Source organism: Anopheles ziemanni, chromosome 3 (genome assembly GCF_943734765.1).
Source record: "Anopheles ziemanni chromosome 3, idAnoZiCoDA_A2_x.2, whole genome shotgun sequence".
Lineage (NCBI taxonomy): Eukaryota > Metazoa > Arthropoda > Insecta > Diptera > Culicidae > Anopheles > Anopheles ziemanni.
The window spans coordinates 93,210,522-93,229,892 of record NC_080706.1 but is presented as its reverse complement, the minus strand read 5'-3'; the positions used below and the strand labels follow the sequence as shown (position 1 = coordinate 93,229,892).

General features: G+C 43.3%; 1 protein-coding gene across 1 annotated transcript in view; it reads right to left on the bottom strand.

Moving 5' to 3' along the window:
• LOC131287269 (calpain-11-like) overlaps positions 1–18,624 on the bottom strand; it is a 35,281-nt gene extending 16,657 nt beyond the window's left edge. The window contains exon 1 of the mRNA XM_058316303.1: positions 18,564–18,624. Within this exon, the coding sequence (XP_058172286.1) occupies positions 18,564–18,624 (61 nt within the window). The remainder of the gene's footprint in view (positions 1–18,563) is intronic.
• Positions 18,625–19,371: the final 747 nt, after the last annotated feature.

Sequence of the window (19,371 nt, the reverse complement as noted above, 5' to 3'; positions counted from 1 at the left end):
GTGCACGCGGAGAGAAGCGACACGACGTTCAACCGTTTGGTGAGGGTTGAACCTTTGGGTGTCGGATTGAAAGGAAGAAAACAAAACAAAAAACCGTCGGAGAGAACGTCACTCGCCTTTTCATCCCACCGTCCGAGCCGGCCGATTCCTTAGCGAATGTTACACAACACGAGAAGTCATATGTGTCTCTTTTACGAAACATGTATGCATTCCCCACCGTCGATCCTCCTTCAAAAGCACACTCCCTTCGAGGGGCTTCTAGGTAGGCAATGACTTTTCGAGCTTCGTTGTTTTTTTTTTCACGTAACCTTTCCAGCGATGCCTACTTCTTTGTCAAGGTAGAAGAAAAATAGTATAATTGAATATTATGTCAATTCACTTTATATTCGACGAGATTCTGTTTCAATTTTCTCAAATTAATTTGGAAAGATTGTGTAAAATTCCACCTTGGAGGATATTGACCATCCAATGTGGGTATTTTTCCATCCAACAACGAACGTTTGCCCGCAATGTTGAGATCACTAAACTCTGCTAATGTTCTCCGCGTTGCTGATCATCATCGTCGGTTAATTTCATAGAACCCCCCAACGATGGGACGATAAAGAAGCGCACGGAACTTAGAAGAAAACCCGTTTCATTTGCTTCTTCTTCTTCTTCTTCTTCTTCTCCTTCTTCTTATTTTCCTTCACGGTGCATGATGCTTCCACCTTCCAACCGCGTCCAACAATAAACGGTAAGGTGTTTCCAAATGGGAAGCTTCCATGCCGTGGGCTAGGTTTTAGCCTCCTTTCACTTTCCCACCCAAGAGGTGGTGGGTACACACACACAAAGACACACATTCACACAAGAGTTGAGATGTAGAAGAACACTTGATATGTAGAATAAGGGCGTTTGGGCGTAGGAAAAGCAAACGAGATGGGTGGAGAAAAATCTGAAGCTCGGCAACAAACAGTCATTGATCAAACTTGAACTGAGTGCTCCAAACAAAAGTCTGCTCGGAAGCATTCGAGAGGGGAGGGGTGTTGGAAGGAAAAGGTCACCATAGGGTAGAAAATACGAGGTGCTGAAAGCACTTCTGGGGCTAGAGATTTCCCGGACGTGTTGCCGATCGGATGTGATGAAAAGTTGGCCAAATGCAAAAAAGTAAGTAAAATATAAGATAAGGACAATTTCAACAACAGCGCGCCGTGATTGAGTTGTGACGCGCCGGCAGCATCATTAATATTGTTCTGGTCCGCCTCGATCGAACGATTCAGATTGCACAAGAATGAAACTAGAAGGAAAAACAATACCGAAACGCAACCCGAAGAAACAAAGTGATGAAAAAAGGAAAACAAATCCACCCCATCGCGGAGGAATTCCCACGCACATCATTAGGCTGGAAACATTAACTGATTCTGTGGCCTCCCCCCCCGCCCCCGGGAGTCGTTTTGATAAATAACAAACGAGCTGCACGCTGCGCCAGACGACGAACCCCAGGCGCGTGGAAAGTGTTCGATGCGGAGCGTGGAGGAAAATAAATCAAACCGATTCGGGTTCGGAGGGCATCGTTGGTCTAGTTGAGCTTGATAAAAATGTATCGTCTTCTCGAATCAAATGATGAACAATATTTCGTTCGCTAAGGGCGTTTTCGACTTTTTAATATACACAAACCATTTCTCGGTTGTGTTTTGATTCATTTCTTCCTTCCACCACCATCATCATCAATCACATTTGTTTACGGTTTTGTGTGCGTGCGTGTTGTTATCAAACTATCACAAAACGATCAGATAAAAATGCAAATCGCACAACACGGGAAGGAAGTTGTTATTAACCCTACCGGAGGTCCGCTGCATGATACAATTTGACATTGCCATTGTTGCCGTTTCCCCGGGGTTGTTGAAATGTTGATAGGTTGAAGGGTTGAAAAGAAAAAAAGGAAAGCAAGCCATTTCTGCTGCATGCGACCACCATTAGCCGCGTCTATCAGCACCGGAATGAATCAAAATAAACAATCGCTAATGACAGTGACACAAACACGCCCGTTGCAACAGCGATGCACGTGCGTTCAGTTGCAACAGAAGTTGAGTTGGCTCAGAGTCATTGTCAGGGACAAGTGCAGGTTTCTCTCTGGTCGTTGTTTCGGTTTGCGTGTACGGACGTGTTTGCGCAGCTGCCCCGAGTACGCTTGCGTTTCATTAGCGATGACCCAGTTGAAGGATCGAGATGCGACCTGAGATGGGACCCTCCATGGGCTCACAGTGAGGTTCTTCTGCTTTTGGCGACCCGTCTTTCGACCCGACTAAAGCCCCAACTCACGGCGGAAAGCCAACCCGATAACGAACGGCGTGTGAAATTGTGTTCCATTGTTTCGTCTGGCGGGTTTTTGTCGAATTAGTTGGATCTGCATTCGTTTCGGGGGGTGGGAGGAAATGATACGCTTTTCTTTGCGACGCAGCCACGCGCGTGCCTGAAATGGGCTTACCGGAGACCTAATTCTGTCGCTCCGCGTTGCCTTCAGGCCTTACGAACCCAAGGGAAAACGCATTTTGGATGGAGGATGGAGTTGAAAACCTTCAAATTGTTGAGTAGGTCAAACAAATTTAAGTTTTTATTTTTTCGTTTTTTGGGATTAATCCGCCCGGAGAACCCCCGCCGGTTTTCCTCGACAGCGTCCAGCTGGAAGATTTATGATGCGAAGTCGAAAATTATTATGAATTCATTCTTTCGACTCCATTTGTTAATTCTACGATGCGGAGATCTGGCTTAACTTTTCCCGAAGCCATCTTGTCGTCCATCTGCTGGAAATCTATTACATTGTCTTATGCTCCCCCCCTCCTAGGTATTATGGGTGGAGAATGAAATCGAGCCCGGGTTTGGGACACTTTGCCAGAGATAATAAAACTGCACCAGATGAAAGGGTGCGTCGGTTCGGTTTCAAGCCGTAAGCAGAGGGTGGCCAGTTGTTTTATTGGATTAGTTCAGCTGATAATTGGGTTAACGGGAGTGGATGCATTTTTATCATTGCTTTACGGTTGCGGCTCAAGGTAAAATCAAGTGTTGCGATAGGAAAAACAATTAAATGCCAGCTCGATCTATGGTATAATGTTAAAAGTGGATCATATTTACAACGTTTTTGTAGGTCAGGGCGATTTAATAACAGCGGTTTTTTAACTGACTTGTGATAAATTCTTTTGAAGAATAACAAGTGATCAAGTTGAACCATTAAAAAATATGTTCATCGACATGATTGCAACAATAGTTTATTTTGGACATAATCAGCCGTTTTTAACGTAAAAAATTTGTAATTTTGTTTCGTATAGTTTCAGTTTCAGTTTCAGTTTGTTTTATTTAAGATAATGTTTCTACAATATTTGTATCTTAGTGATTTCTCGGTACTGCATACATATCCTCAACTCGACATTTTAAAATTATATCGATGATCAGTGATCATATTGACAAGTTAGATTAGATAAAAAAATGTAACTAAGGGAAAAAATAAAAAAAAACTTTCAGTTGCTTTTGATTTACAACCCTAACCTTAACCTAATAAAAAAGAAGAAGAAAAAAAAGACATGCACAACTTACAACAAATAAACAAAATAATGATAATAACAATGATTAACAACTAATATACGGACTATTACACGCATTTGGCGTTTATTGAACAATGAGTTCAGTAAGTAGTTCTGATTTGTTTGGCATTTCATCTTGTACTTGCTACTTAGTTCCTTTGTGTAACAACTAATTTTTTTCATTGATGTTTTCCAATGAATGTCATGTTTAACTGTGCCGCGGCGGCAAGTTGAGTATCTTTTTGAGGCATTTATTTTGGAAGACTTGCATCTTCTGTAAGTGTACCGCCGCGCATGTACTCCAAAAAGGTGACGCGTAGAGCAGTAAGGGTCTTATGAGTGATTTATACAACAACAGTTTGTTGCTTAAGTTTAAACTCGACTTCCTATTTACAAAGCAATAGAGTGATTTAATCGTTTTCTCGGCAGCACAAATGTTTTATTGGACGTGTTGTATTTGATTTCATTGTTTCAATGAATTTCAGTATGGTTAATGGTGATATTGCGATTTGGGAGTTTTCTCTGACTGACTTGTAAAATAGATTGTCTCTGTTTTGGATAATTTTGTTTCGTATAACTTTAATATGAACGGAAAGTAGATAATTTTGGTAAATGTGAAATATTCCAAGGACTTCAAGTTTGTTAAAAACCTTTTCTGGCTTCCTCAGGGAAGTAACGAATGGCACGTAGGAAAACATATTTAACTTCCTACATCGTTCGGCAAAAAACGTACCGAATGCAAGTACCGCTTAATGAGGGTCCCATTTGCAACGCATATGTTATAATATTGCACAGCCTCAAACCCCCCGTTTTCCAAACCCCTTCTCGACCGCGTTATAAACAGCAATAGTTTATGCTTTCAATCCCGGCCGATGCACAACGCTGCAGGAAGATGTCGCCCGGGCCGTGTTGGCGGTGGACTTGTGCAATATGCGCCATCCGCGTTCGACCCACGAGCGCGCGCACGGAATGCCAATTTGGTTAAGTGACAATCGTATTTGTTAATAATCTTCCGCCTAGGCAGGCAACCGGACTCCCACCGAATGTGGCGGTACGGGCGTACAAAACCTTCAACCTGTCAGGCTCGGGCTGGCATTTGGCCCTTTTTCTGAACCACCGCAAGTGAAGCAGGGGGGAAGATGAAGCGAAAATGGCGAACTCCACCGCAAAAAGCTTGGCGTCAAGTTGGGAAGTAAACGCCGCCGATCGACGTGCCATGGGGTTTGCCATGAAAAATCGACTCTAATTGTGCGAGCGCACACTTTTGTCATACAATTATGAGATACTTTTCTCCATTGCGCTTGTGAAACTTTCCTCGTTTCAACTCCCTTCTCAACTTGTTGGGTCTTTTTCCTCCCTATATTCCTTGGTGATATTTCTTCAGCTCGGTAAACCGAAGGCGGAAGCTCTCAAACACGCGACGGTGGGTGTGCTAACAGGCCAAACACATTTTTGCTTTTACCGGCGCCGGTCCTTCCATTTCCTTTCCTTTTTTTTATAAATATATTTTCAGCAAGTTTACACACATAACAAAGTGTTAAACTGCTTCACCTTCCCGTTGGGAAGGGGGTACCGACGGGGTGTTGAGCTATGTGTGTTCGATGTCACCGTAAAATTGGCAAGCGAAACGGGGTGAGAAAATGTTATTTATGTTTATTGCTTATTGTCCGCGACGCAACATGAGTAACTTTAATTTGCCAAATAAAACTTTACGACAAGTTCTGTTTTCTTATCGTAATGATGATTGCGCTGGGAGTGTTTTGTCCCGGCACATTTTTAATGTACTTTTAAACTAAAGAATCTACCAAACCTTTAGTTGCGGGGTGGCAAAACTTTGTTCTAGAGTCAAAGAATTTACTCTAGCATTTCTAGGTTGGAAAGTATTTTGGACAATAAAAAATTAAACGCATTTTGGATAACATTCACATAATAAGTATTTTTAATTGTGTTCTTCAGTGTACTTGAAATCTGTGTTTTTCCATATCTGCTTTACCTATGAAACATTTTCATTGTGCAAATGAATTTAAATAAACCACTTGATACCATCAATAACTTCTTTGAAACTGATTGCGAATGCAAAATTTGACTGCGAAGGCGTTTTTCTCACTCCATCCATATCGGTTTCCCCTATTCAATCCGTTATTTATTTCCTACTGTCACCAAATTATGGAAGCGACCCGCTTTTGTCTACATAGAAAGGAATAAAATAGTATAAAATCGTCCTCGCCTTGGATCAAAATTCGCTTGACTACTCAATACGCTTCCTACAACAAACGATCCTAATTCCATGTTGGACACGGCTTACGTGAGCAAAAACCTCCAAACAGGTGGGAGGTTTGGGAGGAAACTTCTCGCCCCACCCGAGATTAGCATTCCAACCAGTTTTCATGTTTTGATGTGCACCGCCTTGAGGTTCGGAAACTTTCTTTCCACTTTCCTTTCGGCGTCGGGCGAACATCACGCCAGTCTGTGCGTAAATAAATAAATGCCGCGGTCTCTCGGAAAGGAAGAACCTTCCCGAGATAAAATTAACCTGATGGGGGGGGAGTAGGGGGTTGGGAGCACAAACAAACAAGCACGGTTCAAGCAGCTCGTAATCTCGTCGAGTGCATAAATCAGCCGGGGTCTAATGGATGTCTCTCTAGGCAAGCCGAGGTTCGCCGGTTCCCGCAAACGGTTGCGGTTCTTCTGCCACCCGTCTCACCACCCACCTCCTCCACTGTCCCTGTAGATGTGTGTGAGTGTGTACCAGGGGGCTAGAAATTCGCGAATGTATCATTTACACCTACTCGGTACGTTCCCACCGTTGGCCGGAACCTTCTCTTGATTACGCGAAAACGCGGCGGATGCTGAGGGTGGGATCGGTTCTTCTTCTTCGTCGTCACCGTTCCCGCCTCCCGCTCGTGGGTGACAATGTGTGGCGTTGTTCTCGGGGAGCGACAGACCCAGCCACGGGTCCGGGTTATCCCGTCTAATGCCACTCACCTTCCCGATTTAGAGGCCGGGAGGCCACGGCGTGTAGGCCGTGACGAGTGACAGACGAACTCCCGGAGCCACTTGAACGCCATGAGTGCTTTTGCCATGACGGTCCTTCAAAACCGAGCGCGCGAGAAGTTGGCTTGGTGTGTGCGGTGAGGTTTTTTTTATACATCATTTCGGTTTGTTTTTATTTTTACCTCTATCTTCGGACGCACTTCGGAGGATGATCTTCCCGCACGCTGCCGCGTCGGGCGTCGGGCCAAAAATGGACCGGATAGGCCACTCGCGCGGGTCCGTAACTGGACAATCTTTGATTATTTATCTCAATCGTCCAGTGTGGCCGACGCTGTCAGGGACGGCCGCTTAAGGTAGCTGGAGTTCGGCGGTGGAGTCAATGAACGATAAAATCGTCTTTATTTCGCTGAGCAGCGATTTGAAGAAAGACATTAAATGTTCGCCCCCGAGGGAAAAAGACCGGACGGTAAAGCCATAGATTCTGGGAGTGAATGACCGGTAGAATGTACGTTGTAAAATATGGGTTAAAACAAGTGATACATTGACGACATTTAATTTGCTGGATTTGGGTTTTATTTACTTTTCGAAGAAAAAGAAAGAATGTCAGCAGAAATTAAAAGTCCACGAGATTTGAAATACAATAATAAATATGAATTGAAACTGCAATGAAGACACTCTGGTGATGTTCATAAATTTTAACCATAATGAATCAATAACAAGTCAACGAGATTCGGTTCGTGCGAGGTCACCCTCATTAATGAGTTATTCTTTGCAAAATATTGGTGTCCCAAATACGGTGGCTCGTAAATTAACATCCTTTGACTGCATTTTCTGACTCACAAATTTTGTTGCACGGTCATTCGAACAAGCACACTGCACAAGCCTTGACGATTATCCTTTCCATATACGGTGGTTAATAAATTTAAAATAAATAAAATATATCAATGGTGTTGAAACGTCAGACGATGGTAAAACATAAAAGTAGAGGGACAAACATATTAATCTCCACCGGTGGTAAGCTTGATTTACATATTCTTGATTTGAATAAATAAAAAGGATGTTTTACACAAACGCAAGGGAGAAAGTGTTAATGTGACAAACATGAAGTTGGAAACGAAGGAAAAAATGAAATATTGCGACTCACCACGACGTATTGTTACATGCTCACTGTGACGCGCCCTTCTGGCAAACTCCATATCGGTAATGAAAAATTGTGTACTGCCCCCGTGAGATAATGAAACATCACTGGGAAGATAATGGAGATACAAACACGCAGAAAGTTCCACCCAAACGTCTCTCATGCTTACGTCCGTGATGGTATGCAAAGAAAGGAAAATTAAATCTTATCTACTCCTCCCCGCGGGTGGGCTGCTCCAGATGGATGGAATGGGTGGGCGATAAATAAAAAGGGCACACGGGCTCCTTAAGACACCAAAACACACCCACCTCACCCCTGGTTTCCACCGTCGCACCGATTGGCCTGATTAGGGCGCCGCGAAGAAGATCGCGCACATGAATATGCAGCAGGTGATAAATAGAAACCGTTGTTCTTGTAAAACTAAACTCGCTCTAATATGGCATAATTTTACCGCGCATACTGTTTTTATACCGCCGAGCGAAAGAGGGAGAAGTGCACTCCCCTGGGTCGTTGGTAGCAGGCGTTGGATTTTGCAAAATGGAAAGAAAATCAAAGTCGTCCGAGAAGAGTAGGAAAAGTTGTCGAAGCAAAGTGAAGGGCGAACAAAAAAACGAACCGAAGAAGAAAGAAGCAAATTAGCGTTAAGGAAAGGAACGCCGAAGAAGCCACCAGTACCATGGCGCGACTACCGGTCTAGGCCAAAGATGGAAGCAGGACAACATAGACGGGAGCGTTGTCGACTTTGTTTGGAAAGAAAGCACCACGCGGAAGGGCTGCAATGCGAGCACGAGAGTGAGAAAGCCGAAGGAGTGTGCGAAAGAGGTAAGAAAATGGGCCAACAAGCCGTCGAGCGTCGAAGGGAAGAAGGGAATGCACATCACATTATGCAGCAGCAGTGCTGTGCCGCACACTTGCACTGCCCCAGCTGCATCGGGCGAACTGCACAGCCTGGTGGAAAACATGGAATCGAGCACAAAAGCGCATTGTTCTTGCTGCACACAGCGTCTTTTACTCCGAATCGTGTGTGCCATTTTCACTCTTCATTGAGTTTCCCGGCCGAGCGCGGGGTGGGGGAAACGTGGTGGATTTTCCACTTGGGAAGCATCGTTGAGGTTTTGTTTTTCCACACGAGCCGGTATATTGTGTTCCCATTTGTTTTATCGCCTTCACTTCCATGTGCATGCCTGCTAAATCCTTTTACCATTGGCTTAGGAAGAAGAAAGCATTCCTCCAAGTGTGTAGTGTTTGTTTTTCATTTTCCCTCATGGCCACCGGCAGTGCCATGTTGATGATTGACAATCGCATCACCCTTTGGAAACGAGTGGAAACAACGAAACTGCCTGACGACTCCCGGAATGCTCCCGCTTTCAATTCCTTCCATCTGTGCCATTTCTTAGCGCCAGCAATGTTTTCTTATCCACATTAGTTTTTATTTTTCTATTTGCACCGATATCAACACGTTGCGACGACCACTTTTACTTTATCAACTGCCATATCGACACCAACAACAACGCCGTCGACTTCCACGCCACCCGAACGAGGGTTCGTCGCTTTCTGTCGGCGGCGTTGAAGTCTTTCGTTGCGTCGTTCGCATTTCGATGCGGGATGTTTGGTTGTTTGTTTGTTTGTTTCTTTCGTTTTGCCTTGATTTAATTTTTATTTTATTTCCACCACCATTTTGGCACCGTTTCGGAAGTGGTGGGATGCGTTTTCGATTTTTATCTCGTTCGCCAGCTTGTTGATTTCTTTTCGTTGATCGTTCGGTGGTGATGGTTTTATTTAGTTGGTGTGTTTTTTTTTCCTGGTTCAATTATTTGGCTTTTCTCTTTGCTGCAAAAGCAAAAAAAAATTAACACAAATCGGAAGGAGGAAAAAATGTAGAAAACCAACAAACGGAAATTAGGCAACCGAGCTGCCCATATCCCTCAATGTATTTCGTGCGTGACAAAATTGTGTCACTGGCCCATGGACGAACTTCGGCTCTTCCGTTCGGTCGCAAATTGGCACCGCGGCGTCTCGAGCCCATCGATTTAGCGGTGATTATTTATCAATTAGCGACGTCGACGTCGAGTGCGACCTCGGATGTGGCAGCGAATGGGAAAATAGCTGCCCCCCAACCGAGAGCCGAAGCTCAAATGAGCCGTTAAAGGTAAGCTATGAAGGAGAGAAAGGAAAAAAAAAACGCAGCTTTAAGCGCTTCACTTACGCCACCCATTTCCGGCGCATACCAAAGGGAATGGAGCGATAGAGAACACGAGACAAAAGTGACACAGCTGAGAATGCAGCCGTAAATCTATTAATTATCGGATAGGTTTTCTTCTTGGTTGGAAAGTGCTGCCCCGAAAAACAGAAAAACGTACCCCACGGGGGAGGCACTGGGGTGTTAATCTTCGGACAGCTTTCGAAGAAAACCCAAATCAAAAACCCACCGAATGAAGGTTAGCTCTCGGGGGTTGGATGAATAAATGACGGGATAAATTTCACTCCCGGCACTTCCAAGCTCGTGCTTCGTTACGAATTACGACGCGGTGGATTTCGGTTTTTCTCCCCGTGGGTTTTGGGAACCGGACTAATTCTCGGGCGCTTGCTTTTAGAGGTCGCACACGGCAGAAGAAACTGCCAACCCGCGGACGAATCTGCGGCTTCTCCCGGTTTACGGCGCCGGGGTCCCCCGGGCCTCGGTGAAGGGAATTATTTATGAGTTACACAACGCGAGGCCAAGTGGTCCAAATGAAGCATCTCGGCACCGGAGGAGGCTTTGGCTTAATCGCTCGGCTAAGATGCTAAGATGCAAACGTCGGAAAGGGCCCGCAAGGGGAAGCAAAAACAAAACTGCCCTCAAAAGTGCTGTTGACCCACTTTGCACCACACGATGCCGCAAGTGGTCGCGCCGTAGTTAGAATCATTAGCCAGAATGCTCGAAGCCGTTCACATTCACCGGAGGATGCAGGAGCTTGTTGGTAGGTAGGTTGTCTTCAGGCCGCGGGTTTTCACCCATTTTTCCAAGGCCCACCAAACAACCTGCTACGATTGGGAAACACGGTAACACCCGGGTCTCGCGTAACGAGGATTACTTTCGTCGGAGGACAAATTGTCCTCATAGAATTGCCTGCCTTTCAAACGCGCTCAAATGGTTTACGATCTATTTTAAGCACTCTTTAACTACTTAACTTTTTTGTTTTGTTTTTCTTGAGGAAAACGCAGTGACACATTTGCTTCATTTATTGTACAGTAATAATCAAATTTGATATGAAATCACTTTCTTTAAAGAAAATTAAAAAGTATTTAATTTTTTACTTTTTGATAAAATAGCTTTTAAATCGTTTTACAACTGCAACAGTGTTTTTTTGAATGAAAGGTTTAAAAAAAAAGGTTTGTACATTTTTAAGCATTATTTCTATGTTTTGAAAAGAGAAGGACCCAATTTTTGCTAATCCAAATATGTCCATTATACTTAAATTATCCTGAGAAAAGTACTCTTATGTAAAAAATCTTTGAACGTTCGGTGACGTGTTCTTCAACGAAATTCAATTTTGATAATTCAGATGTATGATTCTCACATTTTCATATTTTGTTGTTATTGTCATTGGGAAGTAAATTTACAAACTCGTCACGCATTTCATTCTAACATTGAAATTTAAAAACAAATATTATTGTGTTTGATGTGTTAAAATACGGGGCCTCCAAGAGCTGCTTAGTTTTCTTACCTTATAATCCGCCTCTGCATAAACCATTGAAAGATAGGACAAATCAAGGTCACGGGTTTCCTTTCAACATCATTCATATAGTGCAAATTAAATAGTTTTAAAGACAACCATGTAAATCGGATCTTGAAAATAGTTCTACTCTTTCCAAATATAACTTCATTATTGAAAAGTATTCTTGCAACATTGTTAAAGTGCGTGGCAAAAAGCAATTGTGCAAGTACAGGTAATTGAAAACTAAGGTACCTTACCGGAATTGATAAAAAATAAGGATTTATAAATTTCTCGGTTGAAGATTGAAAAAAAGAAATGCAAGTTTGCAAATGACAGGAAGTGAAAAAAATAACTCTCACGAAAAACCAAAACAACCAACAGTATTGGACAGTTCAACGCAATTGAACCCTCTCAAAAAAAGGCTATGATTGTACAAACTGACATCCTTCGCAGTAAAAGTTGTTTCTTGCTTGTATGAAAAGGGGTTGAATGCAGGAAGCGACAATAAAGCTGGGGTTTTGTGGAATGAGCACCGGCTCGCTCTTTTAATGAAGATGCCGGAAAAGGCCCATCGACATACTTTTGAGGCACCGTAGTTCGGCGGTCTAAATGCGGCGTGCATTTCGGGGTTGCGCTTTGAATTTTCACACGCTCGCGCCGCATGATGCCGAATTGATTGAACGCTCCGTTCAGGGCCGACGCGTGAAAAAGGTCACTCGCCGAGGGGTCCACTTTGACGCTTTTGCATCGCGGTAAGAGGCAGGGGAAGGGGGACCATTTTTCCCGACCATTTCTCCTTCGTTCTGGGATTAGAGCGTGCACGATAGCGCGTGGCTTTCGGAAGAAGGCGTCGATGGAAGAACTGGAGCAAAACGCCCATCGTCACATCGATAGCCAGCCCAATGGCGGTCCTCCTCGTCCCTGCTTGTCTTCCCCACCGCCGGGAGGTCACAACTTTCCACTTTCGTTTCACCATCCCGAGGGGCGAACGACTGCTGCCCCTTGGGGAATTCATCTTCGCGACCGATCCGGGGCGGTTTGAAAAGGAAACGCAAAGCAGCTGTTTTCACTGCGATTAAGATGCGTCGCCGATGGATGGAGACGATCCGGTCGACGAAAGAAAGAGTGATCACGCGATCCGCGATCGGGGCATGATAACCGGACGACATCCGGACGTTTGGCTCGCGCATCAACCCGCGTGTCGCCGGTGGAATACAACCTCCGGTGTACAGTTGTTTTGATAAAAGAGGTGGAGCGAAAAGTTACTTTGTTGGTAGGTTTTTTTAGAGGAATCAACAAGAGAATAATTTAGCAGTTTTAAAATAGGATAAAGTTAGAGAACGACGTTCATAAGGAGCTTAAGATATAAGAAATTTATTATCATTGGAAATATAATCTTTTCAAGATCGCCAGCGAACTTTTTGCCTTCCCCACAACACAACACAAACACGACCCGAGTCAATGCTCGATATGCACCAGTTTTTACTTTTTCCTCCCGCTCGTTTCCCATCGCGTCGGGATGATTTGCATACATTAGCGATACCAAATGCACTCGCACTCCCCTCTTAATGTATGCTCCACTGCGGCAACATATCGGCCCGGGCATGGCAGCATAATTTGCATATTTTCTCCTCATCATCCCGGATGGTTTAGAAATAGAAACCGATCGACACAACGGGAATCCGTTTGGCGCTGGAAAATGGGAACGATCCGCCGGATGTGGACCGTGCGTGAACGTCACGCTGGCCTTGAGGAGGTGGAGGAGGAGGAGGAGGATGGCGATTATGTTGTGGTCGTGAAACGAAACAATTGGCGACTTGGCGGAGTGTCAACGGCTTGACGGAGGTCTTTCGCAAAGTTCATGTCCTCCAACTCTCTTCCGTTTGCATTATCTCTGCCCGTTTTCGACACTCGACAACGTGAAATTGATCACGACGTTGACCCAAACCACGACGAAAATGGCTAAGAAGCTTTTTGTTTTCTTCACAATTCCGGTAGGAAACCCTCGGCAAGGAAAGAGGACAGGTAGGGTCGGTGATAATCTCGCCGGAAAATTCCAACCATCGCTGGCGACAATTAAGATATCCGAATCCGCATGTGTCCCCGTTCCGTTCGGCAGTTCGTGGCTCATCACTTTGGCATCAGTCGGGTAAGTGTGCGTTACGACGACTGCTTCAAGAAAGAAAGTCTCAGTCTCCGTTGCCCTTACCCTCCCTTGTCCGCGATCGCGGCTGATCGAAAAGCGATTCGTCGAGTCGGAATGTGAAAAGTGATAATTACCGACGGCCATTACACGGGCACTCTTTGCGCGGGGGAATGTCGAAGGCCCGAGGAAATTCAATCAAATCCGACCGACATCGACGGAATGGAGCATCATTTCATGGGAGGTCATTCACGGTCGCGTGTTTATGCCCTTTCGGTTGTAAAAATGGGCTTTTATTGATGGCCCTTCGATGTCGCAGAGTTGCGCCTTTCGCATCCCAGTGTTGATTGGAAAGTGAACGGGCAGGAACGAGGGGTAAAGGAGGGAAAAATTCAAATGGCTTTACGACATCGAATGTCATAACTGCTGGGAAATGCATCCCGTACCCGGGATGCAGTGGTTGAATGTTTGAGCATCACATTTTAAAATAATTTCATGCATGACGCTATTTAAATTGTAAAATATTCATATTACAACTCTTACAACTTAATTTATTTTCCAAAGTTTTATTTTTAAAAGAAAGCTTTGCATGACTATCTTCATTATTTACGCTTTTCAAATTGTTAAATGTTTCCACATATTCTGTGACACCTCTAACAACTTAATTTAATTTATTTTCCAAAGTTTTATTTTTTAAATAAAGCTTGGCATTACTATGTTCATTATTTACACTTTCCAAATCTACGACATATTTTAGCTTTTTCCATGTATGGAGTTCTGTGTACACTAAAAACTCGACTTCTAAAAAAAACTTCTGAAACTTTTCACACACTAAGTTTAAGTACTGTTGATGTTGTTGAAGGTTTGTTTGATCACTGTTTTTTGATAAAATCATCTAAATTTTACAATTGAAACTCAGTTTTACAACACAAACAAAACAAGCATGTAAACCAATGTCTATCGTATCCAACATATTTACCCTAAGGATTATACATGACGGGGAAATTGATGAAATATCAAACATTTTAGATATGTCGTTATTATAAGGATTAAATTCAAACATATCTTTCAAGTATTAGTTAAAACCATAATTCTATTCTCAATCCCTTCTTCACCGAGCAACGCCGGGGCGTCAAGCTAGTTGTAAAATGTTTCTATCGAACCGGTAACGCCGTTAACAACTAAACTTAATTTATTTTACAAGTTTTGTCATATTTTTCGTCACTTTTGTTTCTCATTTCAAGCGATAAAAATCGACAAAGATGTACATTTCCTATTACCGGCTGATTAATCGCTTCCTTGCTCACTTCCTCACTGTCTCGCTTTCCGTTTGCCGGATCCGTTGTTTCAGATAAATCTGACTAGCTCTGGCATGTGGTTGACTTCTAACGTATCGTTCCACCAGGCTAACGTTTCCTCCATTTTTTGCCCTCCATTTTGGGAGCGTTGCCGTAAATTGGTTATTTCCCGGTCGAAATTCTTTCCGATTCCCAAGGACCACCATTTCTCAAGCATCATGGCTTTATAGATGTCAGCTTGAACCGCACAATAGTTAGGAAATATGACAAATTTGCGTGTAATTATAACGTTGTGGTTCGTTTTCGGTGTTTTTTTTCTTCTTCCAAACCTGCCACTCTTTATTTCATTGTGTTTCGCCGAAGTCGCGATCTCGAATCCGTTTAGTTGGGGGAGCACTAATTTCCCTACACCTCGGGCGGTCTTGGAGCTGCTGCTGCTGCTGCGGTCATGCCACGGGCGTGCCGGCGTGACAATGACCTTCGTGAGGTTATCTTCGTTTTCCTTCTCTTCTCTTCACTCTTTCACCCCCAGGGCTAAAGTACGACCGCCAGGTCGCACCCTAAAGGCTGAGGCAATTGAATAAAGGAAACACACGCTCCTGACACATGAACCTCAAAAGCCGTTGGACGATTTTTCGGGACGGTTTCGATTTCTCATCTCGCGCCTCCCGCGGACGGTTTCGACGGAGCAGTCAACAAAATTGATCGCTTCTTTCGCATCGAACGCTGGCTGATTTCCGTTCAACAAAATCATGTTTGAGTCATCGAGGGCTTGCTGGAGCCGAAACGCGCCCCAGAGTGACAAGTAAATCGAGCCGCACGAACGTAGGGATAAGTTGGTAAGGAATCGTGAAGGGAGTGGCCACAATTAATTCTGCATTTCATGAACGAGTCTTTTTTTGGAAACCAAATATTCTATTCAACCTCGAACAACTTCGGTTCGCGTTCCATTCGGTGACTTAATCTTATTTTTCTAATTCTTCCCATTCAGTTTGAATTCTTCGATATCCAGTACGGGGGTGCATTAAATCATCGCATCGTGAGGACGTTTGGTGAATTCTTAATATGATTTACAGATTGTTTTGGTTCGATTTCGGTGGGTTGAACGAGGTTCTTAGGAATTGATTCAACGAACATGATACAGTTTGTCATGCGTCTCATCCGATTTGTGTCCACTTGATTTAAATGTTAAATTTTGAAATAATCGACACTCGACTCGAAACTAACAAAAACTAATTTTATAATGTAAGAGAGTCACAAGAGTGTAAGATTAAAATACAAAAAAAAATTGTTCTACATAATGTACATTTAAAGCAACACATCAACACTCTCCTGTCAAAATTTGACAGTGATGATTGATTATCAACGGGTTCGTTTCCAAATTAATAAAATAAACAAGACATTAATAGGTGATTACTTGGTGCAAAGAAAAAAAGAAAGGCAACATTGTTTTTCCATCTCCTATGCTCTGAATACTCCGGGAGAAAATCGCAACCAGGAAGTGGAGACAATTTCCCTTTGCGAAGAAAGCTAGCCTCGCAGGGAAGCTCCAAGGGGAAAATCTCTCCAAAGGGCCCGAGTCCCTATATTGCTTTTTAAACGATCCGTTTGTGTGTGAGTGTGTGTGTGCATGAAGGGAGCTTGGGGCGGCCATTTCGTCTCGGTCTAGTGACGAACGAGCGAATGAATGGTTTTGCGCGTGTTGATTGCGCAAGTCGCGCTAAATAGCGTCCCCCGTTCCATCGTCCTCTCCACTCCAGGCCAAACTCGCTGAATGAGGCTTATAATATCGATCTATTTCGTTGGCTCCCTCGTGGCAGGCGTTGGATGAACATCGATCAGCTGGCTGGCTGGAAGCGAAATTACATGAGTCCGATCGATTCGGTGACGAACGATACGAACGCTCCCCAACAAACCTTCGAATGGGTGAGGAATAATTATAGGAATTATCTCCGGTGGCGGCAACGGGCCGTTCCCGTTGGCTAGCTGATTACATCTTTCGCCTGGATGTTAATCTTTTGCCAACAATCGACCGAAAAAGAAAACCGCGCCAGAAGAACGCCTCCATACGATGGCGACACATAAGCATGGTGGTGTTTCTCCTTGATGCCGTTTTTTTTGCTGCCTTCTGTTTATGGCGGTTTTGCTTTTGCCTTAAACGTAATCGAAGTAATCTACCCCCGGGGAGGAACACACAAGACTCATTTAAAGCCATCAAACCAAACCGAACGACCGAACGATAAACGGTCGAAGACGAAAAAAGTGTTCGAACAGCTGATTCAAGTGGCGAAAAAGAAAGGCAAAGAAAAAAACGCACCTTCACCCTGAGTCATCGCCGAAGAACGAAAGCGGCACAAGGAAGCCCTCGGTCAAGGTTATCTGCGGCGTACAAAAATTCCGCACCCCGCCGACGAAGGCTCATTCGCATTATGTTATGCTAAAATATTTTGACTAAGTGATCCGTGAAGGTGGATTCCGCTCGGGGTTTCGATCGTAAAAATCGTAATTTTATTCCTTCACACGTGGTTGTCGTGGAAGGCAGCAGGAATCTTTTATCTCTCGCGCAGGGCACAACGACATGCTCGTCGTGAGGAAAAGAAAACCCCAAACCAAATCATCACCTTCATCAAAGTTAAAACAAAAACAAAAAATCAACAACGTAGTGTGTAAAAAATATGAACATAGGCATAAAACAGCACGGTAGGCACAAGACAAGAGACCTTCTTTTCTAATCCGAAGAACAAATGTCCGCATTTTTTTTTTGTCCACGCGTTCCATCGCGTGACGTTTTCACGGGAGCTATAAAATATTTAAATGATGCTCATTTGTAAAGCCATCGCCTTTGGTAGCTTGCTGGGCTAGATCTCTCCAACCGACGTTGTTTGTTAAGCCTTTACTGTCACACATATTTGAAACGAATGCCTTAAAAATTAGGTAAGGAAGCGCACAGTGTGTATGTGTTTTTTTAGAGAGTCTACAATCCGAGCTGTTGCTAAATATGCTGACGAAGAAGCACATTCCTTTGCTGTTTATTCTTGGAAAACATATTTTTATATCTCGAGTTAGTTATAGTTTCATCGTTCTGTGTTTATGGATTGTCACGAAAATGGGCTTTTATATTGCTTTATTTTCCTCATAAAATGTTTTTGGTGAAATGGCGAAAAGGATATGATAAAGATATGATTCATGATGATAAATTATTTTAGAGTACGTGAAACGATGAAATTTTGTTTTTCATCTCAATATTGAGCTTTATTTTTCCAGATTTCTGAAGAAATTTATTCTTTAAGTAATTTAAAATAGTTGTTATTTTTAAGCAGAAGATAAATGAAAGCTACTTTAATCGATTGTTATCTTTGAACCAAGTTAGTTATTTCTCAATTCACAGCACAATTCTGAACAAAACCAATAATAATCCCAAATTTCATTTCAAATCAACTCAAACAGTCTAGAAGATATTCAAAGATTAAAGAATAGTAGTAGACAGAACAGTGCAATAATAAACCAACTCATGTTGTGAAGCATTGAGAAGAGTTGTGTTTATTTCACGTTACCATGGAAACAACCATGCGTTTACCAGTACTAGTTTGAGGTCCAGAAAACATTTGACAGTTAACGATTACTGAAAGTTGCAATCGTTTAAATTGGCGTTAAGACATTCCCAAATTGTTCAAAATAAGTAATTAATGTATTTTGGCTTGTTTAAATTAAATAAACGATAGAAAAAGAAATACTTACTAATGTGACCGTTGCTGACCGGCAACGCTATGTGCCCATTCGATCGATATCCGGCGGGCATCTTGTGGTGTTCGGAGTGAAAAACGGACAGTAAAAGAAAACTACCACCTCCACTTGTTCTCTTCGATTCGCAATTAGATTTGCGTTTGACCGGAGCACACGATTCAAAAAAGGAAATGCTCAGTGGGAAGCTGCACCGCTTCCTCAGCACACACACACAGTACGTAACATGTTGATGTTAATGTTGCTGCACACCTGAAAACAGAGCGTCACGGGCGCATCCCAGTGCACAGCGCGCTCCCGTTGTCTCACTTCAGTACACTTTTCGCTCCACTTCTAGACGGAGGACCAGACGGCCGGCCGGATCCGGAACACCATGTTCGGCACCGATTGATTTATCTTTTTTTTCCTCACTTGCTACACGCACGGACACACAAACACACCGCGGACAGGAACTGGAGCGCACTTGTCTTGTTGTTGGGCAGTTGGCGTTTCAAGGACGGCGGAGGAAAACCAATCGATGGCGTGTGTTTAGGTTTTCCTCTTTGATTGTAAACGAGGCTTTGACTAAAACGACCGACTAATCTATTTTTATCTTCGTCCCATTTCACTATCAGTATTTGTTTATAACTAGCAAGTCTTTACACTTTACTATTTCATCGTATTTTCATTGTGTTGTTCTGAAAAGCGAAGCGTTGTTAAACATGTTAATTTATGGGACAATTTATTACCAAAAACAGAAGAAGGGGTTAATTTAACATTCAAAGCTTTGACGTTGAGATTATTCACTGCCAATCGAAAGGCACCA